Here is a 26,882-nt window from a genome sequence, read left to right as displayed (position 1 = left end):
TAAGTTATGTGCAATCATATGCTTTGCAAGGCTTTCAGTATTAGAGGGGGAGTGAGTGGTTCTTTCCAGGGATTCCCTAATTGATGAACACCAGTATCCAAGTCCATTTTGTCATTGACCAGGACATGCAGGTCTTGGGCAACATCTGTTAGGCACAGTATCCTCCAACTTGGGAATAAGGAAGGTGTTAAGCGATGGGCGGTTAATGATAACAAGATGATCCAAGCCCCTCAGGTGTGGCTCAGAGGTTGAGTGCCAATCTGTGAACCAGGAGGCCACCATTGGGTTCCTGGTCAGGGCACATGCCCGGGTTGCGGGCTCAGTCCCCAGTAGGGGGCTTGCAGAAAACAGCTGATCGATGATTCTCTGTCATCATTGATGTTTCTATCTCTCCCTCTCTCTTGCTCTATGAAATCCATAAAAATACATTTTAAAAAAATATTTCCCAAAGAAAAGATGATCCAGATTTTTAAGTATGATTCCAAGAATTAAGAAAATCTTTAGAAATTTTGTTTAACCTAAATATGTAAACATAATATTTATTAATCTCATATATCCAAATGATGAACTGAATTGTAGCCAATAACCCATTTTATGTATTCATCATAATAAGAAACAATTCTTTTGATGAAATCTAACAGAATGATTTACTTGAGGCTTAATGATAATTTTTAATGGAAATCATATTTCTAAAATAGAGACTTTAGAGTGTGTTTTTTGGGAAAAAGTTCATCTCCATATTCCTTAAAGGGAAAAGATGGTATAGCAGTTCACATTTATAAAGAATTTATGAGGCAGGCACATAGCAGGGTATGTGAATGTATACCCATAAGCCTCCCTTTCTCCCCTCCACTATTTTTCTTGAATAGAAGAGAAACTGGGATTTTTAAATATTATCAGACAGGTCTGGAGAACTGAGTTATCTCACAGTATCCTGGAAGTTTTTTCTGCTCTACCAGGATTCTTCTAGAACAGCGGTTCTCAACCTGTGGGTCGCGACCCCTTTGGCGATCGAACGACCCTTTCACAGGGGTCGCCTAAGACCATCCTGCATATCAGATATTTACATTACGGTTCATAACAGTAGCAACATTACAGTGATGAAGTAGCAACGAAAATAATTTTATGGTTGGCTCTCAACATGAGGAACTGTATTTAAAGGGCCAGAAGGTTGAGAACCACTGTTCTAGAACATGTAGACATACTGCTTTAGTCACAATTTCCTTACTTTTTCCTACCTGTGTGTATCACAAGCTTCAAGCTTCCTTCATTGTCATATTTTTCTCTTCTTGCAGTTTATCCTTCACAATCTTTTTTTTTTCCCTCTTGGAAATATTTTAAGTTATTTAATTTCATAAGTAACGTGTGGGTTTTTGGTTTTAGGGGTTGGTGACTTTCAGTGATGTGGCCATCCACTTCTCTCAGGAAGAGTGGGAGTGCCTGAGCCCTGCTCAGAGGGACTTATACATGGATGTGATGTTGGAGAACTACAGTAACTTGATTTCACTGGGTAAGGTCATCTGCCTGAAATAATCCAGAATCTCCTCGCTGCAACATCAGCTTTCTTCACTGGGAATCACAGGGCTGTCTTTGAAGAAACCAGATGAATTTCTTTTTCTGTTCTCAAAGGAATGGTCTGATATTTGTTGGGTTAGAAATGGGTTCATTGAGCACCTTGATCTTCCCACCCCTCAGTGAACTTCACCCCTTCCTCTGACCCTTCCTGCAATGAATGGCCTCTCTTTAATGACCAAGGAGCTGGATTTGTGTGATGGGGCATTTATTTCATAACCATTGTCAGAAAAACCAGGTTTCATACTGTGTTTAACTTCAACATTTCTATGAATGAGCTGTGTCCTTCTACTGCAAGTGTGGTTCTTTTGTTTGAGGAACCATAAGAAGGCCAGAGCAAAGTAGTGAAGGAGAGAGTATCAGTAATTAGTGAGGAAGACAGGCAAGGCCCAGATGATAGGCAGTTTTGTTAGTTTGGGGGATGGGGGGCGAGGATGTAGATTGTTTTCTCAGGGATTGGAAGCCATGACTTGGTTTCCATGGGGTTTTAACTTGTTTATTGTTAAGTGTTACACAAAGAAGCAGCATGAGCTTCTTCTAGGGCTGGTTAGAAATGCAGCTTGTCAGGTCCTGCCCCAGACCTGCAGGACAGAATCTGCATTTACAAGATCCCCCAGTGATTTTTATGCACCTTAAAGAAGCACTGCTCTTTGTTCTTTCCTGACCCACGTGGAGGTCGTACAGCTAGGAACAGGGTCCTGATACACTCTGGCTTTCAAAAGAGCCTCTTCACTTTAGCTAGGGCTGGTTTGAATGAACAGAATTCATTTCTTACTAAGCAAATGCATTTTTTTACTTACAACAAAGTGAGAGTAAAAAGTTACAATCTGAGCTAACTCCTGAAAATGTCTCATGAAACTTCTTGTTTTCCTCTCAGCAAAGTAACAACAATAACAATAATATTAACAGCTAACACTGTACTTACTCTAAACTAGGCTTGTTTGTAACGAGAACACATATATTAACTTACTTAACTTTCACAATGTCCCCATGAGGTAGGTACTGTTTTATTTTTAATATGTTTTTATTGATTTTTTAGAGAGAGAGGAAAGGAGAGGGAGAGAGAGAGAGAAACATCCATGTGAAAGAAACATCAATTGATTGCCTCCTGTACACACCCCAACAGGGATCAAATCCGAAACCTGGGCATGTGCCCTGACCAGGAATCGAACTGATGATCTTTCGGTGCACGGGACGACACTCAACGAATTGAGCCACACCAGCCAGGGCACAGGTGGGTACTATTTTTATCTGAGGCACATATAGTTTAAGTGACTTTCTAAGGTCACACAGCTGGTGGGAGACAGTGGCAGCAATTGAACATAGGAAGTCTGGCTTCAGGGACTGTATTCTATTTGTTCTAGGGATGGAGCCTGGAGGAATCTCAAACAAGATCATTTTCCTATCTATGTGATGGCATGGTCTTTATACCCATCATCCTTCTCTTTTCTGAGGTCTTTATCAACATTATTTTTACCTTTACTTTATTGACAGTTAACCAAATATTTTAGCTCAGAGTAGGCATATGTGAGGACATAATTGGAGCAAGAAGGAGAGTCCTGGATGGTTGTGAGGGGAGGGCCGAGAAGTTTTAACCCAGGAAGGCGAAGACAGGAGGGAACCAACATTGCAGGAAACAACCTCACAGGTCACAGAAGAGGAGAAGCAGGAACATCTGGGGTGATGTTTGGAAAGGTCCCTATAAAGGACCAAGGCCTGTAGAGTGAAGGCCCATCACTGGGGAACAAATTGAAGTCTTAGTTTGAGCTACCAAAGGAACTTCATCTTGATCTCATTCCCACCCTCCTTGTTTTCTTCTCATATTTCCCTTCGATTTCAGTGAGGAGGGTGTGTTTATTGTTTCCAGTATAACCATTTTGCTTATATGTTGGATTCATCACCTTTCTAGCTCTTTTGTATTTGTGAGTAAATATATGCATTCATTCATAAAGTCTGCAAATTTTTTGTTTTGTTAATCCTCACCCAAGGATTTTTTCCCATTGATTTTTAGAGTAGAAGGGAGGAAAAGCGGGGGGGGGGGGGGCGGGGGGGCGGGGGGGGGGGAGAGAGAAAGAGAGAGAAACATCGATGTGACAGAGACACATTGATTAGTTGCCTCCTGCATGCTCCTGGACTGGGGGCCGGGGATCAAATCTGCAACCCAAGTACGTGCTCTTGACCAAGAATAGAACCCACAACCCTTTTTTGCACAGGCCATCACTAACCACTGAGGCACACCAGCCAGGGCTGCAAATATTTTGAGTGCCTACTCCTAGCCAGGCATTGCACCATCATGAACAAGATTGATAACTATCCATTCTCATGCAATTTATGTAGTCAGGGAGAAATAAGTAAATAAATAAATACATGCATAAATACAATCTTATAACATGTTTTTTCACGAAAGGTAAACAACACAAGAGAACAGAAAATGATGGGAATTCATAAGGCTAATTCAGATACAGTGGCTAGAGAAAGTTTTCTTGAATAGACACATGAAGTCTGGGATCAAATTATATGACTATATGGGGGGGGGGGGGGACTATACCAATCACAGTCAACAACAAATGCAAAGGCCCTGTGGTTGGAAAGGAACTTTATTGCAGGACCTGTAAGGCCAGAGCAAAATTAGCAGTGGAGCGTGTACTAAGAAATTAGTAAGGAGATAGGCAAGGGTCAGATAATACAGTTTTGTCATTGTTGTTTTAGGAATTTGAGTTGTTTAGTCTTTCACTCTGAATTAGTTCCTGTGTCTTTCCTTGACTTGAATCCCTTGCTGCTTCTGACGATTACAGGCCAATTGTTTTGTCCAGTGCTGCTCAGTGTGGGTTTGTCTGCTTTTTCCTCACGATTAGATTTAGGTTATGCATTTTTGGCAGAAATATCACAGAATTGATGCTGCATTCTCCTTGCATCCTGTCAGATAGTGCAAATGATTTGTCATTACTGCTGATGCTTCCTTTGAGCAGTTGATTAAGGTTGTATCTGCCGGCTTCCTTCATGTAAAGTTAATCTTTTTTCCTTTAATGAGTATTTTGTGGGAAGGAACTTTGAGACTATTAAATATTGTATTCCCCTTCAAACTTCCTTTTATTTATATATTGGATTTCTAGTCAGTGGGTTGTAATATGCTCTTCCCATTATTTATTTTAAAGCTCAAAATATTTGAGCTTGTTGCAGATTTTTTTTTTTTAATATATTTCTTTATTGGTTTTAGAGAGGAAGGGAGAAGGAGAGAGCGATAGAAACATCAATGATGAGAGAGAATCATTGATCGGCTGCCTCCTGCACACCCCCACTGGGGATTGGGCCCGCAACCCAGGCATGTGCCCTTGGCCGGAATCGAACCTGGGACCCTTCAGTCCGCAGGCTGACGCTCTATCCACTGAGCCAAGCCAGCTAGGGCTTGTTGCAGATTTAACCACTGGGAACCCTGTCATGGGGCTTCTGTATCCTCTGGTATATCTCCATCACTCTAAACACTTCCTTATTTCTGACAAAAAGACATTTCAGGCTTATCTTGTACTTTTCCTGTTTCAGCTTTAATATCAACCACTTTCTACATGGGACAACCAAGAAATTTTAACCCAGGAAGGCAAAGACAGGCGGGAACCAACATGTTAGTCCAGAGTGGTATTTAGCAGCCAAAATCTGGGTACTAGGTTTGCTCATTGCTACTGAGGGATGGCTGCTCCCAGGCCCCCTCGGACAGAACTAGAGAATATACTTATATACCACATATGTACGTATACATGCACACACATTTACTTCTTTTAAAAAAAAAAATATTTTATTGATTTCTTACAGAGAGGAAGGGAGAGGGATATAGAGTTAGAAACATTGATGAGAGAGAAACATCAATCAACTGCCTCCTGCACACCCCCTACTGGGGATGTGCCTGCAACCAAGGTACATGCCCTTGACCAGAATCGAACCCGGGACCTTTCAGTCCGCAGGCCAATGCTCTATCCACTGAGCCAAACCGGTCAGGGCCACATTTATTTATATATATTGAAAATCTTGAGTTCACACAGATATCTCCAATTCCAATTCAACACTACAGGTTTCATTTGAACTTACTTTCCGCATTTCTATCTCCCTTCTCTAACAGTGAAAAACCTGGCTTCCTTTATCCTTAATATATTTACTTGCTTGATCAAACTCTCTGTATGTAACCAGCCTTCCATTACCACCACCACCTTAATTCTATTGCCATTCTCATCCCACTTGGGCTATGGCAGCCCATGCCAGGTCACACACAGACACTTGTCCTTCTCCTGCTTGCATTCTGACTTTCTACATGGGACAATCCTTTTTATATTGGAACCCCCCTCACATTGACATTCAGTACCCTACTCTGAGTTTTATTTTATTACATCTTGATCCTTGAGTGTGCATTAAGAAAATATTTTGTGTGATAAAATAGGAAGTATTTGTTAAGCTTCTCTGTTGCATACCAAAGTATGATGGTGGCCTTGAGGAAAACCACTTGTGCAGTTGTTTGAATTGTGAGTTAAACTCACCATTTTTTATGGAGCACCATTTTTTCTTCTTGAAAGACTGATTAACACTATGGTTATCCGGACTTAGGTAGTTGGTAAAATTTTCTTGCAAGTGAGCCTGCCATTTCAAGAAGAACTATTTGCTGCCAATAAGAGAATTCAAACTTTCAAGTAAAAATTAGAATGGTATGAAACTTATATCCACCATTTTGAGCTTTACAGCTTTTCAATACGTATTTTTTTCCTAATGAGATAGGTGGTAATATTACCATATGATTGTTTTGATAGTCTATAATGAAATATATCAAATTCTCAAACATCTGCACAACACAGTGAACCACTATTTTTCGAATGACCAATGTATGATGTTGCAAAATTATGCATGGATAAAAGGTCATTCAAAGTGTAATGGATTATAATGTAACATAGTATGAAAAATTCCTGGGCATAGTTGCATATTCCACATTGTAGTTAACTTTTAAGGAACTACCACTTCTCAAGTTTTACTGTAATATCAAAGAAACACATCCACAATTATCTGAACAGGCTTATAAAATACTAGAGGCCTGGTGCACGAAATTCATACATGGGGGGCAGGGGGAAAGGGGTGTCTCTCAGCCCAGCCTGCACCATCTCGCAATCCAGGACCCCTCAGGTAGGGTCCCTAGGCCTGGCCGGCGATCAGGGCCTATTGGAGCTTTCCTTCCCCAGGCTGCCGGCAGCTAGCCCCTCCCCCACTGCTGCCATTGCTTGCCCTCTGCGGGTGACAGGTGTGGGGTGCGATTGCTTGGCTGGCCTGGGCCTCCCTCTGCGGGGCGATCGCTGGCCTGCCCCGCACACCCACCACAGTGTCACTGGCCAGTGGCCTGGGCTTCCTTCTACTGGGCGATCGTGGGGCGATGGCAGGGGCCCCTGACCAATTGCATCACACCCGCCTTGGCTGGCCTGGCACCAGTGCTTGTCATAGCATTGTCATCGGAAGGTTGTCCAAACGGCCGTTCTCCTGTTTGGTCATTTGGTCGATTTTCATATTATGCTTTTATTATAGATTATTCCATTTTACAACTGCATATCTGTGGAAGATTGGATTCTTCATATACTTCAACCAAAATAGCATTGCCACAGATTAAATGCAGAAGCAGATATGAGAATCCAGTTGTTTTATTTTGGAAAATATAATTATTTTTCATAAAAATCTATTAACATTCAATGATTTATTGTAAAAAGACATAACCCATATAAACAAAAGTGCTTTTGGGTTCTCAATGATTTTTTAAAAAACATCCAACAAGAAGTTAAACCTATATTCATTTATAAACTCTGTTAAGCCTTACAAAAAAACATTCAAGTACCAAGTAATTATAATGCAAGCCCTTAGCTGGCAATTCAAACTTAATTGAACTATTTGTTGCTGCTAAGTTGTACAAAACTGCGTCCCAAGCCCGGAGCTGAGCTGGGACTGGGTGATAACTTTCATTAGTTTCAGTTTATTTCTTGTTTCTAGATTTTAAACATCTTTCTTTGCTCTAAACTTCCCACATGACCACTGATGGCTAACCTCTTTGTGTATCAGGATTTGAGCTGGGTGGTTGGTTGTATTACAGCTGTAGTCAGTTGTGTTTCACGTCTTGTTTGGAAATCCAGTAGAGCCTTGGAACTTAATAACTGCTCAAACGGCAAGATTTTGTCGGCTTTCTAACTCAACACCAACCATGCAGAAAAATTCCTGTGAGGGAGAATTATCTAGCTTAATGAAGTTGTTTTTAAATGTGAAGATTTTCTAGAATCCAGTTAAATCATGCCAGCCTATACAGTCGTTAAAAGTTCGGCTGGAATCACACCTGCGCACAGAAGGGCTTGACTGATGCTAGGGATTTTAAGGGATCCATCTACACAGAAAGAGGGACTTGTTAAAGTGATTTTTGTCGAATTCTCCAGAAAACTGTCAAATCAGAACATTAAGATTACAGGAGCTGAAAAATCAAACTTGAATTTGATGAGAAGAGAATTGATGCTTAGGAGTTTAGTAAGTCTAATCCAATTCACTTATGGGTATTATTTTCAATTCATCTTTTATTTTTACTATAGAGGGCATTTTTCTGGTAGAGGAAATAAAATGTGTGGTTTTCCTGTTTTCTTTCAGATTTGGAGTCAACATATGAGACTGAAAATAACTTTTCAGGAAAGAACATTTCTGAAATAAGTTTTTCCCAATGCTCAGTAAAGGAAAGAAGTAAAACCCTTGATCTTGAGGCATCCATTTCCGAAAATAATTGGAAGTGCAAAAGCAAATTTGATGGACTACAGGAACATCAAGAGGAATACTTCAGTCAAATGATAATCAGCTATGAAAAAATGCCCACTTACCAAAAAAGTAAATCTCTTATTGCACATCAAAGACTTAATCCAGAGAAACCCCACATTTATAAGGAATGTGGGAAGACTTGTAGTCATGGTTCAAAACTTGTTCAACAGGAGAGAACTCATACAGCTGAACAACACTTTGAATGTAAAGAATGTGGTAAGGACTTTTTTAGTGCCTATCAACTCACTGTGCATCAGAGATTTCATACTGGTGAGAAACCCTACAAATGTAAGGAATGTGGGAAGACGTTTAGCTGGGGATCAAGTCTTGTTAAACATGAGAGAATCCATAGTGGTGAGAAGCCCTATGAATGTAGAGAATGTGGAAAGGCCTTTAGTCGTGGCTATCACCTTACTCAACATCAGAAAATTCACATTGGTGTGAAATCTTATGAATGTAAGGAATGTGGAAAGGCCTTTTTTTGGGGCTCAAGCCTTGCTAAACACGAGATAATTCATTCAGGTGAGAAACCTTATAAATGTGAAGAATGTGGGAAAGCATTCAGTCGTGGCTATCAACTTACGCAGCATAAAAAAATCCATACTGGTAAGAAACCTTATGAATGTAAAGTATGTGGGAAGGCTTTCTGTTGGGGTTATCAACTTACTCGACATCAGATATTTCATACTGGCAAGAAACCCTATGAATGTAAGGAATGTGGGAAGAGCTTTAATTGTGGTTCAAGTCTTGCTCAACATGAGAGAATTCATACAGGTGAGAAACCTTATGAATGTAAAGATTGCGGAAAGGCTTTTAGTCGTGGCTATCACCTTGCTCAACATCAGAAAATTCATACTGGTGAGAAACCTTTTGAATGTAAGGAATGTGGAAAAGCCTTTAGTTGGGGTTCAAGCCTTGTTAAACATGAGAGAGTCCATACTGGTGAGAAATCCTATAAATGTAAAGACTGTGGGAAAGTCTTTGGTAGTGGGTATCAACTTGCTCGACATCAGATATTTCATACTGGAGAGAAACCCTATGAATGTAAGGAATGTGGGAAGACCTTTCTTTGTGGTTCAAGTCTTGTTCAACATAAGAGAATTCATACTGATGAGAAACCCTATGCATGTAAAGAATGTGGAAAGGCCTTTAGTCGTGGCTACCACCTTACTCAACATCAGAAAATTCACATTGGTGTGAAATCTTATGAATGTAAGGAATGTGGAAAGGCCTTTTTTTGGGGCTCAAGCCTTGCTAAACACGAAATCATTCATTCAGGTGAGAAAACTTATAAATGTGAAGAATGTGGGAAAGCATTCAGTCGTGGCTATCAACTTACACAGCATCAGAAAATCCATACTGGCAAAAAACCTTATGAATGTAAAGTATGTGGGAAGGCTTTCTGTTGGGGTTATCAACTTACTCGACATCAGATATTTCATACTGGCAAGAAACCCTACGAATGTAAGGAATGTGGGAAGAGCTTTAATTGTGGTTCAAGTCTCGTTCAACATGAGAGAATTCATACAGGTGAGAAACCCTATGAATGTAAAGATTGCGGAAAGGCTTTTAGTCGTGGCTATCACCTTACTAAACATCAGAAAACTCATACTGGTGAGAAACCTTTTAAATGTAACAAATGTGAGAAGACCTTCAGTTGGAGTTCAAGCCTTGTTAAACATGAGAGAGCCCATACTGGTGAGAAATCCTATGAATGTAAAGAATTTGGACAGACCTTTGGTAGTGGGTATCAACTTAGTGTTCATCAGACATTTCATACTACTGAGAAACCTTATAATGTAAGGAATTTAGGAAGATTTACCCATGGCTCAGGCCTTGTTCAACATGATAGAACTTATAGTAATGATAAACCCCATGAATATAAAGAATGGGGAAGTTTTTATATGGTCAACTTATTCAATTGAAACAATTGCTGGAGAAGAAATGTGAAAACATTATTTTGTGTATGGACAACTTAAACAGAGAAATCTTATTCTAGAGAAAACTTATGAATGTAAGGAATGTGCAAAAGCCTTACCTGTGTATGGAAAATTTGGTTGATATTAGGAAATTTATACTAGTAAGAAATATTTTAAATATAAGGAATATGAAAAGGCCTTTAGACTTCTGCATAATCTTATTGAACATCAATGTATATTGATTTGAAACTATTTAAATGAAAGGAATGTATCTTTATTCATGACATAGAGTCTGATAAGCATTGGAGGATTTATACTTATAAGAAGCACTTTAAGGAATGAGGGAAGAACGGAAATTTAATTCAGTTCTTGCTCTGCACATCAGAGAATTAATACTGCTGTGAAATCTTATGAATGTAAGGAATGCACAAAGGTTTATACACTGAGTGGCCAGATTATTATGACCACCCCATCAGTACAATGAAGTGAATTAGTTATGCAAATAATAATAATAATAATAATAAACCTTGAGAGCATTTGCTTAGGAAGTTTTCAATATTCAGTATTTGTGGAAGTGTCAATGAAGTACTGATGGAGTGGTCATAATAATCTGGCCACTCAGTGTAGATGTAATAAGCACCTTAGAATACATCAGAGAACTCACCCACATAAGAAACCCTTAGATTAGAATGCAGGAACACGCTTAGACAAGTGCTACTCAAAATTGTCTAGAGACTAGTACTAGTCCACAAAATTGTTACCTGTGCATCATAAGATAAATGCAGAAAAAGAGAGTAACTGTTTGGAAACATTTATAGCAATTTGATATTGCCATAACATCATTGCATTTTACAAAAGTATCAATCAGCCCATGAATGATTGGAAATTAAAAACAAAAGTTTGCCCTTATCCAGAAATAATTGAGACAACATTCATACTTTTATAAATGTGACACAAGTTACAATATGATTAATTGGAACAAGAAATCCCTCACTTGTCACCTGATTATCAGAATATTCATGCTATAGGAAGATTTGGCTAATGTGGGAATCACAACTTCCTTATGCCCATAAAAGCATAGAGAATTTACACCAAGTATGTTCATTTAGTAAATGTATAGAAGGCTTCTAACACTACTCAGTCTTTGTTACATTTTATTTTGAATAATAAATATCCATTATTTCTGTAATGTAACAAAGATAGGAAGCCGTTTATCCATGGCACAAACCATACTGATTGTCATCACCATTCTACTTCTTCCTCCCTGTGGGTTGTTGGACAAAATGTTTATCCCTTTTGGGGATCATCTTTAAAATGCTGGTGATGGTAACTATTTAATAGTACTTTTGTAAAGACTGGATAGATTTATATGCATCAAATCCTTGGGAGAGTATCTGGTATGTAGCCTATGCTCAATGCGTATTAGCTGTTGTTCTTATCCTCCTCATGAGTATTACTACTAGTGAATTCTTAGGAGAGGAATGCTCATTGGCATAATGAATTTAGGAAAGCTTTTCATAACCACTTATGAATTTGAGTTTCAGGTAGTTCATTCTGGATAAAATTTAGTAAAACAAAACCTGAGAGGATTTTTATTCAGAATCTATCCCTTAAGCTTCATAAAACATTAAGACTGAAAATAAATGTGGATTTAGCAAGTGTTAAGCTGGGAATATACTTGAAGAACCAGGGAGAGGTATGAAACAATTTGCCTGAAATGAGTTCCAACAGACAGGTAGGCAATAGTTATAATTCTTTGTTCACATTTCAAGATAATTTAGAGATTACAAAGGAAAAAAAATGGCCCATTTGAGAATTCTTTCCCAAAATCTTATGACAATTTTCAGACAAGTTTAAAGAATAGTATAATGAATATACTCTTCTCTACCTAGAATCAAAAATTGTTAACATTTGGCCATATTTGCCTTTCTCTCTGAATATATGTATATGTATATTCATGTAGCATTTGACATATATAAGTCATGATAGTTCATTCCTGAACACGTTAGCATGTACCCTTTTAGATTAAGAACAATCTTATTTTAATACAAGAATAGTTATACAAGAAAATTATCAATAATTCTGTAATACTAGTATTCTTTTCTATTTCATATTTCCCAGTGCTCCCAATAATTTATCCTATTGCTATTTATTCTCTTTTTAAAATATATATATATGTTCTTATTGATTTTTAGAGAGAGGGAAAAGGAGAGAGAGATAGAAACATCAATGTGAGAGGAACATCAATTGGTTACCTCCTGCAGTCCCTACTGGGATGGAGCCCACAACTTGGACATTACCCTGACGGGGAATTGATCTGGTGACCTTTTGGTGCACTGAGCCACACCGCTGGGCACTATTTACTTTCTAACCAGCATCTTCTTTATATTCATGCATTGTATTTGGTTGTCATGTCTCTAGATTTTAGTCTTGTACAGACAGGAAAGCTGTTTTATAGAAAGTACATTCTAGATTTGTTTCTTTCCCCATTAGGAAATAGTGCATTAAGAAAAAAAATTGAATCGTAAGACTGAAGTCTCACATTGAAAAATGACCAGGATAAATTTTAGGTTAGACCCATAATGGTCAAATATTGACTGCGTAAAAGTTGTTGAATAAATTATAGCTGCTTGTGGAAGGACAATTTTGAGATTTTCTTTTTCTTTCTTTTTTTAACCATAACTGACATAGTAAGTTCTGAAGATCTGAGTATCACAGCTGATGAGCACAAAGGGACTGAAAGCTGAAAAATAAGCAGCTGGGAATGTACTGATGTTCACCAGTCATGTAAAGTGATAAGACAGAGGAGAGAGAATAAAAGGGAACAAATTAGCTCACCAGAACCAGGACAGTATGATATTGGTCTTTGAGGAGGCACGTTATGACTCAATGATGTGGTCAATGGGTGTTTTTATATCCATTATTAGTTCTGGGAACTAAAATCAATGAAATTCCTTTACTGTGTTCTAAGATGAATCTGAAGAGGATTTATGCCTTTTCTCCACAGTGCCCAAAGGGATAGCTCTTTTTTTTTTTTTAAACTTTAAATATATTTTTTAATTACAGGTACTTACAATATTGTATTAGCTTTAGGTATACAACTCAGTAATTAGACATTATATAACTTACTAAGTGGTCACCCTGATAACTCTAGTACATATATGACATGATACATACTTATTACAATAATAGAGGCCCGATGCATGAAAATTTGTGCAAGAGTAGGCCTTCCTTCCCCTGACTGCCAGCACCGGCTTCCCTCTGGCACTTGGGACCCAGGTTTCCCTCCTCTGGCTGCCGGCAGGCACCTGGCACCCGGGCTGGCTTCCCCCGGGCTGCCTGCAGGCACCCGGGACCCCAGCTGGCTTCCCCCTGGCCGCCCACAAGCGCAGGTACCCAGTACCCGGGCTGGCTTCCCCCAGGCCACCTGCAGGCACCTGGCACCTGGGCTGGCTTCCCCGCCGGTTGCCCACAGGACCCGGCTGGCTTCCCCCCAGCCCCGGCTTTGTCAGGAAGGACACGTGGTCTAATTAGCATATTACCCTTTTATTATAGATTATTGACTACTAGAGTAGTTTGTCCTTTTGCCACCACTGGGTGCATGACATTCATGCACGAGTGTGGTCCCTAGGCCTGGCCCGCGATTGAAATGTGAGCGTCTGATGTGGAAGGGCAGGTCCCAGCTGACCTCTGGGCCCTGGGCAGCACTGCCCCCTCTCCACCATCACCACCACCACCACCACCACCACCCCCCCGCGTGCTCCCTCCACCTAAGTCACAGCGCCTGAGTCCCCACACAGAGATGCAGTGAGTGTGGCTGGACGCCGTGGGCTGGGGCGCAGCATGGGCCTCTGGGCTGCCCAGCGGCACCACACGGAAGCTGGACGGGCAGCGCACTCTCTCAGTTGGCCTCGCAGACTGGTTCCTGTGTGAACCCACGGGGAGCCCAACCGGCCCCTGCCATCCAGGCGGCTGTGGCCCGGCTCACCGGGAAGAGGCTGATGGGTGCAGGGCGGGCTCCTCACAGGTGCCTGGAACCTGATTGTGGGGGCTTCCTCGGCATGTGAGCCCTGGTGTCCCAGGGAAGGGTAGCAGGGGGAGTAAAAGCGAGCTCGGTGGACACCCCACATTCTCATGGCACCCCGTCACTCCCCCGCTCCAGGTAGCCAGGGAGAGGTCACAGCCTCCCACCTGGTGCCACAGGAGATTGGTCGCCTCCACCCACCCCCAGGTCCCCGTCCCAGCCCAGTGCCCCAGCCCCAATCAGGCGATCAGGGCCTGCCGGCTGCCGGTCACCATCTGCAGGGGCCGTTGGTCAGGGCTGGGCCCCCCGCCAGGCTCCCTCAGCACCTGAGAGCCAGGCAGCAGCTCCACTCCCTACCTCCACCACTGGTTGCCATCTGCAGGGCGATCAGCGGGGCAATTGGGCCCCAACTCGCACCCACCTTGGCCTGGCGCCGCCCACTTACCTGCTCCGCCAACCTACCACGGTCCTGCTCTTGTCAGGGCCCATTGGGGCCAGCAACACCTCCACTGCCACCACTGCCAGCACCATGTCGCCGACACCCACCATGTTCCACGCCACCCCCTGGTGGTCAGTGCACGTCATAGCGAGCGGTCAAACTCCTGGTCAAACAATTTGCATATTAGTCTTTTATTATATAGGATATTTCCTATGCTGTACACTACATCCCTTGACTATTCTTAGTAGTTCTTAGTCCCTTCACCTTTTCACTTACTCCTCCAACCCCACTCATCTGGCAACCATTAAAATTTTCTCTATGAGTATTTCTGTTTTGTTTGTTAGTTTATTCTGTTTTTTAGATTCTACATATAAGTAAATCATATGGCATTTTTCTTTCTTTGTCTGACTTATTTCAATCAACACATTACCTTCTAGATCCACCATATTGCTGTAGATGGCAAGATTTTATTTTTTTTATGCCTGAGTCATATTTCATTGTATATATGCAATAGTTCTTTATCATTCGTCTATTGATGGACACTTAGATTGCTTCCATATCTTGGCTACTGTAAATAATGCTGCAATGAACATATGGAAGTATATGTCTTTCTGATTTAGTGTTTTGGGTTTCTTTAAGATAAATACCCATGCCCTAGCTGGTTTGGCTCAGTGGATAGAGCATCAGCCTGCAGATTGAAGGGTCCCAGGTTCAGTTCCAGTAAGGGCACATGCCCAAGTTCGGGCTCGATCCCTAGTAGGGGGTGTGCAGGAGGTAGCTGATCAGTGATTCTATCTCATCATTGATGTTTCTATCTCTCCCTCTCTCTGAAATCATTAAAAATATATTAAAAAATAAATACCCAGAAGTGAAATGGCTGGGTCCTTCTTTGTCTCTTGTCACATAGCCTTTGTTTAAAAGTATTTTTTTGTCTGGTATAAGTATTGCTACCTAGCTTTGGTTTGTTTCCATTTTCATAAAATACTAGAGGCCCAGTGCATGAAATTCATGCACAGGGGCTGAGGGGCCTGACCTGCACCCTGTCCATTCTGGGACCCCTACGGGATTGAGCTTAAACCAGCAGTCAGACATCCCTCTTGCAATCCGGGACCACTGGCTCCTAACTGCCCTTCCCTGCTGGCCTGGTTGCCCCTAACTTCTCTCCTCTGCTGGCCTGGTCTCCCCTAACCACCTCTGCCTCAGCCCCCACCACCGTGGCTTTATCCAGAAATACATCTGGAAGGGTGTCTGGAAGATGTCTGGTCTAATTAGCATATTACCCTTTTATTAGTATAGATATTTTCTATTCCTTTAATTTCAGTCTGTGTCTTTCGATCTGAAGTGTAGACAGCATGTGTAAGGGTCTCTTGTTATCCATTCAACCTCCATATGTCTTTTGAGTGAAGCATTTAACCTATTTCCATTTAAAGTAATTGTTGATAGAAGAGTATTTATTGCTATTTCATTAATCATGTGTTTTTTGTCATTGTTCTTAATCCTCACCCAAGGATATTTTTCTGTTGATTTTTAGAGGAAGTGAAAAGGAGAGGGAGAGAGAGACAGAAACACTGATGTGAGAGAGACACATCAGTTAGTTGCATCATGCACACATTCTGACCGGGACCAGGGATTGAGCCTGCAACCAAGGTATGTGCCCTTGACCAGAATTGAACCCAGGACCCTTCAGTTCGAGAGCTCATGCTCTATCCACTGAGCCAAACCAGCTAGGGCTTATTCATGTTTTTTATCTTTTCTTCTTCTTCTTAAAGAAGACTCTTTGCCCTAGCCAGTTTGGTTCAGTGGCTAGAGCGTCAGCCTGAAGATCGAAGGGTCCTAGGTTTGATTCCGGTCAAGGGTACATACCTTGGTTGCAGGCTTCTCCCTGACCTGGGCCCTGGTCAGGGCACGTGCAGGAGGCAGCCAGTTTATGTGTTTCTCTCCCATCAGTATTTCTCTCTGTCTTTCCCTCTCTCTTCCACTCTCTCTAAAATCAATGGAAAAAATATTCTTGGGTGAGAATTAAAAAAAAAAAAAAAAAAAGACCCTTTAACATTTCTTGTATTACTGGTTTGGTGGTGATGAACCTTTAGCCTTTTATTTTCTGGGAAGCTCTCTCTCTGTCCTTCAACTCTGAATGATAGCTTTGCTGGGTAGAATAATCTAGGTTATAAGTCCTTGCTTTTCATCACTTTGAATAATTCTTGCCAACCCCTTCCTGCTTGCAAAGTGTCTGTTGAGAAATCAACTGACAGTGTTACGGGAGCTCCCTTGTAAATAACTAACTGCTTTTATATTGCTGCTTTTAAGATTCTCTTTTGTAAACCCACACCTGAGAATATTTTTTCATTAATTTTTTTTTAGAGAGAGTGGAAAGGAGGGGGAGAGACACACAAAGAGAAACATCAATGTCTCATATCAATTGCTTGCCTCCTGCACACAACCTGACCAGGACCAGGGATCGAGCCTGCAACCCGAGTATGTGCCCTTGACTAGAATCGAACTGGGATGCTTCAGTACGCAGGCCAATGCTCTATCCATTGAGCAAAACCAGCTAGGGCAACAATAAAGATTTTTTTAAATAAACGAATTTGTGGCGGCCTTGGCCCGTGGTTTTCAGTGGTGAGAGCATTGGCCTATGAAAGGAAAGGTCATGGGTTCGATTTCAGGTCTGAGGTTGTAGACTCCAGTGGGGGAGTGCAGGAGGCAGCCAATCAATGATTCTCTCTCATCATTGATGCTTCTCTCTCTCTCTCCTTCTCCTTCTCTGGAATCAAAAATACATTTAATACTTTTTTAAAATATATATATATTTTTATTGATTTTTTTACAGAGAGGTAGGGAGAGGGATAGAGAGTTAGAAACATCAATGAGAGAGAAACATCGATCAGCTGCCTCCTGCACACCCGACTGGGGATGTGCCCCCAGCCAAGGTACATGCCCTTGACTGGAATCGAACCTGGGACCCTTCAGTCCGCAGGCCAACGCTCTATCCACTGAGCCAAACTGGTGAGGCAATTTAATACTTATTAAGAAAAGAAAATTTCAGCTGGTAGGAAGCTCGGCCCTAAAGAAGATTATGGGATGTGTAGTCCAGATGCCTCCTGTGATGGGAGCACTTCCGCTCTTGGAAAGAGCAGACAAGTTCCTTAGGGAGGTTTAATCAAGTGTTATGCATGTATGGAGACATTTGGGTTACCCGAGGGCGAGGTAATGTGTTTCTCTCCCATCCCATCAATATTTCTGAGGCACAGTCAGCAGGGGAAAGAGCCAAGATCAGACCTCAGCTTCTTTCCGGTAATTTGAATCAGGCCGCCCTAGCGCCCCCGGGGGCGGGGCAGCAGCTCCAGTTCCCCGAGTGATGCTGGGAAATGTAGTCCGTGAGCTCCGCGAAGTCGGAGGCACTTCCGCTGCAGAAGGCGGAGCTCGCGGCCTCGGTTTCTCTGGGAGGCGAGTGAGCCCGGGATCCCGCAGCCTCTTTCAGCTTTTCTGACCTAATCACAGGATCAGCCGCCGGCCCTCGGTCCCAGGGAGGAAAAACTGCGGTCGGAGGCCGAGAGCGGGCTTGAGGGGCGGGGCTGCCGCTTGCCTTCCCCTGGGCCGGGCCCCTGCTTTGGCGGCGTTTCGCGAGTTCCCGCGTTAGGGGAGGACTGGGATCCCGCAGGGGTGAGTGTCTCCCTGGCTACCCCGCCTTTCCCCAGCCCTTCCACACTCTCAAACATTGGATGTGAACTTTAATCTCTCGGGGCCTCAGTTTCCCTTCGATATAGTACGAGCCTTATAAATTTGTTTTGAGAATTAATGGCATAGTGCAAGTGAAATGTTTTGAACAGCTCAGGCGTCTGTCTGGCAAGGTGTTGCTGTTAATACTAATATTGCAATGATCAGAAAAATAGAGCCCGCAACCCGGGCAAGAACCTGTGACCTCCTGATTCATAGGTTGTCGCTCAACCACATAGCCACGCTGGCTGGTCTATTAATCTCATACTGAAATGGAGAATTGGGCACAGACAATTGAATGAATGACCTGGAGGCACAGTCAGCAGGGGAAAGAGCCAAGATCAGACCTCAGCAGCTGGGCTTGAAACGTAGCTCTAGGGCTCTGTGCACAGTAACTGGGCAAGTTACTAACTTCTCTGTCTCTCCATTTTCTTACTGTCAAGTAGGGGCAATATCAAAGCCTGCCTCCTGACGTTCTTGTGAAGATTGTGTGAGCGCTAATATGCAAAGTGTTTGAAATAGTGCCTGGCACGTAGTGAATACTCCGTGTGTCTATCACAGATGAGTATACAACATGAAAGATGTAGCAAATCAATGAAAAGGCAAAAAGATGTTTGAAGGTATTCTTTTCTCCCCCACCTTCTGCTCTGATACTTCAGTTCGGTCATACAGTGGGACAAAAATCAAAAGCTTCTGTAATAACCATTGTTTAAACCTAAAACTAATTTGCTGTCTTTTGAACTTAGGGAGTCCCTGGGTGATGATTATGTGATCTCTGCAGCCTTTAAAAGGTGTTCGTCTGCACTATCCAGTCTAGTAGCCATTAGCCACCTGTGACTATTGAGCACTGGAACTGTGGCTAGCGCTAATTAAGGCACACAATGGATTTCAAAGACTTAGTATGAAAACAGAATGTAAACTATCTCAATTTTTATATTGATTATAAGTTGAAATGGTAATACTTTAGATATATTGGGTTAAATAAAATGTATTGTTAAAATTAAGCTGACTTCTTTTTATTGAATTTGTTGGTTAATAAAATTATATAGGTTTCAGGTGTACAATTCTATAGTACATCATCTGTATATTGTACTGTGTGTTCACCACCCTAAGTCAATGTGTCTACTAGAAACATTTAGTTATATATTTAAGTATATTTTTATTAATTTCAGAGAGGAAGGGAGAAGGAGAGAGAGATAGAAACATTAATGATGAGAATCATTGATCGGCTGCCTCCTGCATGCCCCCTTACTGGGCATCGAGCCTGAAACCTTGACCAGAATCAAACCCAGCACCCTTCGGTCTACAGGCCGACACACTATCCACTGAGCCAAACAAGCTAGGGCCTGTAAATGACAGCTCCTGTAATTTTTATTGGGAGTATTTTGTGAATGGCCCAGGTTGCCTTGTGGGTAAAATTAGGGGGTAAGAGTTGACTCTGGCACTCCCTCTGATCCTAACAAACCTTGATTCTAATCCTGCTTGTTAGGATCAGAGGGAAAGAGAAGCTTGTAATGTGTGTTTCCCTTCGTTAATTTGTCTTTGGGCAATAGGGTAGGCTGTTGGGGTCAGAAGAAAATTTGGAGGTGAAGAGGTTAAAGTCTCTCTGCGAGTTTCTAGAGCAGTGATGGCGAACCTATGACACGCGAACTCATTTTTTTGGTTGATTTTTCTTTGTTAAATGGCATTTAAATATATAAAATAAATATCAAAAATATAAGTCTTTGTTTTATGGTTGCAAATATCAAAAAATTTCTATATGTGACACGACACCAGAGTTAAGTTAGGATTTTTCAAAATGCTGACACGCCGAGCTCAAAAGGTTCGCCATCACTGATAGAGGGCTGGTTTTGATTGATTTTACTCCAAGTGTGATCCAGACATCAGCAGCAGCAACATCACCTGGGCTAGTTTTAGAACTGTAGATTCTGAGTCCCCATCCTTGACCTTCAGGTTTAGAATTGTTGGGGGTGAGACTGTGGGCAGCTGTATCTTCATGGGGCTCCAGGCTCTTGGGCCATTACAGTTTGAGAAGTATTGGTAGAAAGGACAGACTTTTCACTTTCCACAAAAATAGTGGCTGTTTCCCTCTGGTCAAATTACACCTCCTTCAGATGTCAGGTATCAGGGTGGCTCTTTCCCCCCAGGTTGAGGTCTCTGCTGAAATGGAAGAGAAGTGTGCCATGACAAAAACTTATTCCGTAACAGCCCCTCCTTACCCCTCCCACCCGGCCTTATTGTTCTTCAAAGCATCTCTCCCCGAATTATTGGATTTTTATTATCCTGGTACCCTATTATAAGATCAGCTCCAGGAGATCAAAGTCTTTGCCTGCTTTGAATTTTGAAGGAAATGATTCTTTATTTTCAGACATTATTTCAAACATAATTTTTACTTTAAATGCAAAATAACTGATAAAAAAAACATTGAAAAACATATCATACTAATAACCCTTTGCTGCATAACAGACACCAGCCTTTGGTATTTGCTTCAGGTAATTAGGCAAGAAACAAAAACAAACATCTTTTTTTTAAAAATATATTTTATTGATTTTTTACAGAGAAAAAGGGAGAGGGATAGAGAGTTAGAAACATCAATGAGAGAAATCGATCAGCTGCCTCCTGCACGCCCCCCACGGGGGATGTGCCCGAAACCAAGGTACATGCCCTTGACTGGAATCGAACCTGGGACCCTTTAGTCCGCAGGCTGACGCTCTATCCACTGAGCCAAACCAGTTCGGCAAACAAACATCTTAAGACTGTTATTTCTCTCCAGAAGAAACAAAGTTGAGATATTCTATTTAACAGATGTGTGATCTCCAGCCAAACATGGTTCCTCCATGAATGAACAGCCTTGCCCTATGCTGTCCCAGTCCTTTCCTTCTACAGCAGATCTTTGTTGGAGCCTGTGTTCATAAAACTGGCGATGTTCGTAAATACGGAACGTTACACGAATTTGAGTGTCATCCTTGGGCAGGGGCCATGCTGATCCTCCCTGTATTATTTCGATTTTAGTGTATGTGCTGCCGAAGTGAGCACGGAAGGGATTCTTGATGTGCGGGCTGCTAACAGTCTCCCTGGCCCCAGCCTCTTCCCCCTTAGACCTCCTGTCTGCTGATCTGTTTCCAACAGGAAAGGAATCTTAACTCCCCTTCCTCGGGGCCCTTGCTGCTTTCCTGCTGACCTGTGGCTATCCCTGGGACGTTCCTATCACCCTGGTTTGAACCCTGCGTTCCTGCCATCTTCTTCTGCCTCCTGTTTGTCCTCACTTACATTGTCGCATTTGTTCTCTTGCAGTTTTCTGGGGCTCTCTTTCTCTTTGGCTAATAGAGCTCGGTCATCCCCAGGGCTCAGATCAAGCCACCTGTACGTAGAACCCCCTCCAGTCAAGTGTGGGCCTCAAGGCCCGGACCCTGTGCTTCTGGAGGACCCTGGTCACTCACTACTCTGCTACTTGCCACATGTAGCATAAGTGCTGGTTTCCTCACCACTAGGCTGTGAGCAAGTGGAGACCGGGCAACTATATCCTCTTCATAAGGTTTCCCCAAGTGTTTGTTGAGTTAACAAACATATTTATTTAATGAAGAATTATGCAGGCAATGACATACTTGTTCTCGGTATTTTGATGGACACATTCTGTGGATTCCACGTAGGCACTGACTCTGAAGAACAGAAAGCACCTTCTTAAAATGGCATTTTAAAAAATCCAGAGGCTCTTTTCCTTCCAAAGCTGACCTCGATCTGGCCCGAGGACAGCAAATACTGTGAAAGACCTAGAGCAGCGGTCGCCAACCGGTGGTCCGTGAGTTCCAAAAGGTTGGCGACTGCTGACCTAGAGGATAACCTTTGAAAAAGAACCCCTGCTCTCCACATCCGCCCAGCTGGGATCAGCCTCAGACTCTACAGCTCAGTCCTTGGACCATTTAACCTAGTCTCTCCATGTGCTCTGCCTGATGACAGGCACTGATGCTGGTCTGAGCGTCTGCCGAGCAGTTACTGTCACAGGTGCTGTTTCAGGTGCCTGGGACATGACGGCCAAGTCAGCAATCACAAGGGAGGGGGTTGACCTACTAATTACCCCCCACCCCACAAGGTAATGGAAAGGTCTCCCTGCAAAGCGCTCTTGCTGAGCAGAAGTCACCAGGCAAATAGAGCCAGAGCACAGGGGGTTACAAAGTCCAAGGGCATTTCTTCCGCGATGGGAAGGGTTTACTTTCCCCTTACCACACCAGGGTTCTTCTGTCTGAAATCAGAAGACTAGTAATGATTAACTAATAAATACTTAAACAGTGATTAACTAATGATGATCTCTTAACCTGGGCATTTTACCCTCAATCTCCACCCCCACGCCCCTCAAATCAGATTCTTCCTGAGAGCTACAGGGGAACTTGTATTGGGGCCCCGGGTGTGGTTGGGCGGGACACTCACTGTGCAGGGCTCTGGGAGGAAGGGCTGAGTGGTGTCTGCTCATCGGGCTGTGTGCGCGGCTGCAGCCACCCGGGGAAGGGGTTCCCTGACTCCTTCCTGTGAAGCAGCCATGTGGGTAACTTCCATTGTCTGTTTAAGCTGCCGGACACAGTTCCAAATGTCTTCTGTGTAGTCACTCGGACTGACCAACCTTCCTATGCGGTTTTGCAGGGCGGTGGTTATTATGTCATTACCCCCAATACTCCCTGAGGTGACATTGGTTAATAAAATCATGTAGGTCTCGGGTGTACAATTCTACAGCACATCATCTGTGTAGTGTACTGTGTGTCCACCACCCTAAGTCAGTGTGCTTACTAAACATTTAAATGACACAGGTAGTTGTGTTTTATTTCCGTTGGGACAGCCCTGGTCTAAGTGGGAGCCTCCCTTTCCACTCTGAGGATTTGCCTCCAGGGGCACGAATAAGTCACTGTTGCCTTATGGAAGCACATTCTACTAACACCGAGTGCTAGCAAGTTGGAGATGCCAGTATTCACACACCAGTGGTCTGACTCCAGAGCCTACACCCTTCACAACTCTGTTCTCTTCTCCCTCAAGCAGCTTCTTTGGCTTCAGGTCCTCTCCCGTTTCTCTCAGACCTTTATCCCAAGCTCTCAAGCCCTCACGTCTCTTCCCGTGAGCCCTTAAACTCCCATCTGCTTGTTTTTATCTTTAGGAGCAACCAAGAGGCAAGATCTAGAAAACGGGCTCGGATGTGAGAACTGGATTCAGGGCCCACCGGCCTCTTGACCTCACGGCGCCTCAGCTTCCTTATCTGTGAAATGAGAACAGCGGTCATCGTCACTGACTGAGAACTTCCTACAGTGCCAGGTGCTGTGCCAGGGGCATTGCATGGATTAGCTCATCCATTCCCCACAACAATCCTGTGCCTAACGTTCCGTTCTCTCCTTCTTACAGCTGAGAATAGGCACAGAGGGGGTCCGCGATTGGAGCAAGGTCACGGCTGGTGCAGCAGTAGGTTCTTCACAGGTACCTTGATGATACAGTGCATGCCGGATGCTTCGCAAGGTCCCTACCATGTCCTTGGTGCTTATTTCATGTTAAATATTGCCATTTTTGTTGTTTTTATCATTACTCTGATCACCGTAGCTTGTTCATTTAAATGACATGTGTGTTTTTTAAAGAAAGTTTTTCTTTTCTTTTTTAAAAAATATATTTTATTGATTTTTTATAGAGAGGAAGGGAGAGGGATAGAGAGTCAGAAACATCAATGAGAGAGAAACATCGATCAGCCGCCTCCTGCACACCCCCCACTGGGGATGTGCCCGCAACCCAGGTACGTGCCCCTGACTGGAACCGAACCTGGGACCCTTCAGTCCGCAGGCCGACGCTCTATCCACTGAGCCAAACCGGTCAGGCATAAATGACATATTGATCACCAGGCTTATGGTTAAATAAATCCTGCGGCATCACAGGTTTTTCATTTCTCTTCACCTCCATGATAGTTTTTTTAAGACCCTGCTGTTAACAAAGTAAATTTGGAAAGGACTTAATAGCTTATTTTTTTAAATCCTTACCCAAGAATATTGTTTTTAGGGTTTTTTTATTTTCAGGGTGTTTTTATTATTATTATTATTATTATTATTATTTTAGAGAGAGGGAGAGAGAAAGAGAGAAACATTGATGTGAGAGAGAAACATTGATCTTTTTACTCCCGTATGTGTCACTACCTGGGATCAAACTCACAACCTTTTTTGTGTACAGGACGATGCTCTAACCAACTGAGTCACACCTGCCAGTGCAGGACTTATTAGCTTTAAAAAAACAGTCATCTGTATAGTCAGATCCATAGAGAAAGAGTAGTGTTTGGCAGGAGCTGAGGGAAGGAGGGGTGGAGAGTTATTGTTTAATGGGTACAGAGTTTCAGTTTGGGATGGTGACAATTCCTGCAGATGGATGGTGGTGATGGTTGCCCAACAATATGAAAGCACTTAATGAACTATATACCCAAAATGGTTAAATAGTAAATTTTCTTATGTATACTTTATACAGGAAGACATTGTCTACTCTTAAATATTTTTGCAAAGGCATCAAATTAAGTATGCGAAAGCAAGAAAGAATACGTATTTCAGAGGTCATGTGGAGGTCACATGACAGAACAGCCTCCTCTGAAGGCTCCACTGACAGGAACCATTTATGAGACTGGTTTAATGTTACTTGCTTCTCTTTTTCTTTTTCCTTTTTTTAATATATGTGCAAATATATATTGTATTTTTTATTATTTTTGAAATATATATTCTATTGATTTCAGAGAGGAAGATAGAAGGAGAGAGAGATAGAAACAATGATGAGAGAGAACCGTCGACCACCCACCTCCTGCACAACCCACACTGGGGATCGAGCTCGCGACCCAGGCAAGTGCCCTGACTGAGAATCGAACCGCAACCTCCCGGTTCATAGGTCGACGCTCAACCACTGAGCCACGCCAGCCGAGCATGTGTTACTTGCTTTTCTGCTGCTACTAGTAAGGTGCCCTGAAAGTATTCACTGAGCTTCCTGCCTACCACTTTATTCTTACCACAATCCTGTGCGATAGGCACTGTTAATCCCTCCGTTTTACAGATGAGAGAATTAAGGAATGAAGATATTAATAATTTGCTCAAGATTTCACAGCTACTAAGTAGCAGTGTCATTTCGCCCCAGGGATTACTCCCTTGACCTGTATCCTCTACCCTCAGTGTCCACTCTCCCAGAATTAGAATCATCCCCTGAGTGCTGCATGAACTTACGTGAGGGCCGTCATGTGTGGTTGGGCAGGCGGCTCACTGTGCGGGGGCTCTTGGCTGAAGGTGTCTGGAAGGCAGTCTGCATTCTGCTCATCAGGGCACCAGGCTCAGTGGGTGTGTGTTCACAGGGTGTGTGAGGGGTTCACATAACGCAGTCATAGGGGTTAGTGACACCCTTGGCCAGAATCTGATGCTTTTTTCCTTCTTCCCCCTTGTGCCTTCCCAAGACTCAGCCCTTCCCGAGAAGAAGGAGGACAAAATGGCCAAGTTCAAGGTGAGTTGGGTTTGCCTGTCTAGGTTTTAAATTGTCATCTCATTTCTCAATGATTAGACACATCCTGTTTCTTTTTCTCGGAAGGATTAAAGAGAACAGTAGGCATTCAGGGCCCTTGTATTGTCAGATGATCACTACTTTTTATTTTAGTGTAGGTTAATTTCTACTAGAGAGAGAGAGAAACATTGATGTGAGAGAGGAACGTCGACGGGTTGCCTCCATACATGCCCTGACCGGGGATTGAACCCACAACCTAGGTGTGTGCCCTGACTGAAAATCGAACCCACCCTCAACCTTTTGGTATATGAGATGACACTCTAACCAACTGAGCCACCTGGCCAGGACTCATCTGATTTTTTTATTACAAAGAAACAGAATTATAAAATTTCAGAAAACTGTTGTAAGTTTACACAGGAAACCAAAGATCCAACTGATGCAAAAAGACTCCTAAATTTTACTTGGATAAAGACAGAGAGACAAGGGAAAAGAATTCCCCAGTCAGAGACTTAGCCCTTTGTGTGTGGTGCCTGGTTATGCTGGTGGGTAGAAAACACCTCAAATAGCCCTAACTGGTTTGGCTCAGTGGATAGAGCGTCGGCCTGCGGACTGAAAGGTCCCAGGTTCGATTCCGGTCAAGGGCATGTACCTTGGTTGCGGGCACATCCCCAGTAGGAGGTGTGCAGGAGGCAGCTGATCGATGTTTCTCTCTCATCGATGTTCCTAACTCTCTATCCCTTTCCCCTCCTCTCTGTAAAAAATCAATAAAATATATTTTTTAAAAAAGAAAACACCTCAAATAATACTGCCTCTCCCTGCTCACTCTTCGGTGGCCCCATCTTCTCTATGATTTCTGTTGCACCTGCATGTGCTGCAGTCGAGTGACGAACACAGTTTCCATATAAAAAATTAAGACAGCCCT

General features: G+C 42.7%; 1 protein-coding gene and 1 non-coding gene across 3 annotated transcripts in view; one reads left to right on the top strand and one right to left on the bottom strand.

The window, feature by feature from the left end:
- LOC138999702 (zinc finger protein 283-like) overlaps positions 1 to 26,882 on the top strand; it is a 45,326-nt gene that overhangs the window by 6,642 nt on the left and 11,802 nt on the right. The window contains exons 1-5 of one of the 2 annotated variants that reach the window (XM_070401905.1): positions 18,179 to 18,424; positions 23,619 to 23,773; positions 23,861 to 23,932; positions 25,215 to 25,317; positions 25,917 to 25,963. In XM_070401905.1, coding sequence (XP_070258006.1) covers positions 25,248 to 25,317; positions 25,917 to 25,963 — 117 coding nt within the window. In that variant the 5' untranslated portion in view covers positions 18,179 to 18,424; positions 23,619 to 23,773; positions 23,861 to 23,932; positions 25,215 to 25,247. Of the gene's footprint in view, positions 1 to 1,383; positions 1,511 to 2,698; positions 2,807 to 8,217; positions 18,425 to 23,618; positions 23,774 to 23,860; positions 23,933 to 25,214; positions 25,318 to 25,916; positions 25,964 to 26,882 lie in introns of those variants that run through there. The other variant, XM_070401904.1, reaches the window with a different exon arrangement.
- Positions 21,408 to 21,514, bottom strand: LOC139000415 (U6 spliceosomal RNA). The gene has a single exon (XR_011469592.1). It is a non-coding gene; the product is annotated as a U6 spliceosomal RNA (small nuclear RNA).

This window comes from Myotis yumanensis, unplaced genomic scaffold (assembly GCF_028538775.1).
Source record: "Myotis yumanensis isolate MYYU_CA2020_CCGP unplaced genomic scaffold, mMyoYum1.0.hap1 SCAF_23, whole genome shotgun sequence".
Classification (NCBI taxonomy): Eukaryota; Metazoa; Chordata; class Mammalia; order Chiroptera; family Vespertilionidae; genus Myotis; species Myotis yumanensis.
This window is presented reverse-complemented; position numbering and strand designations above follow the sequence as displayed.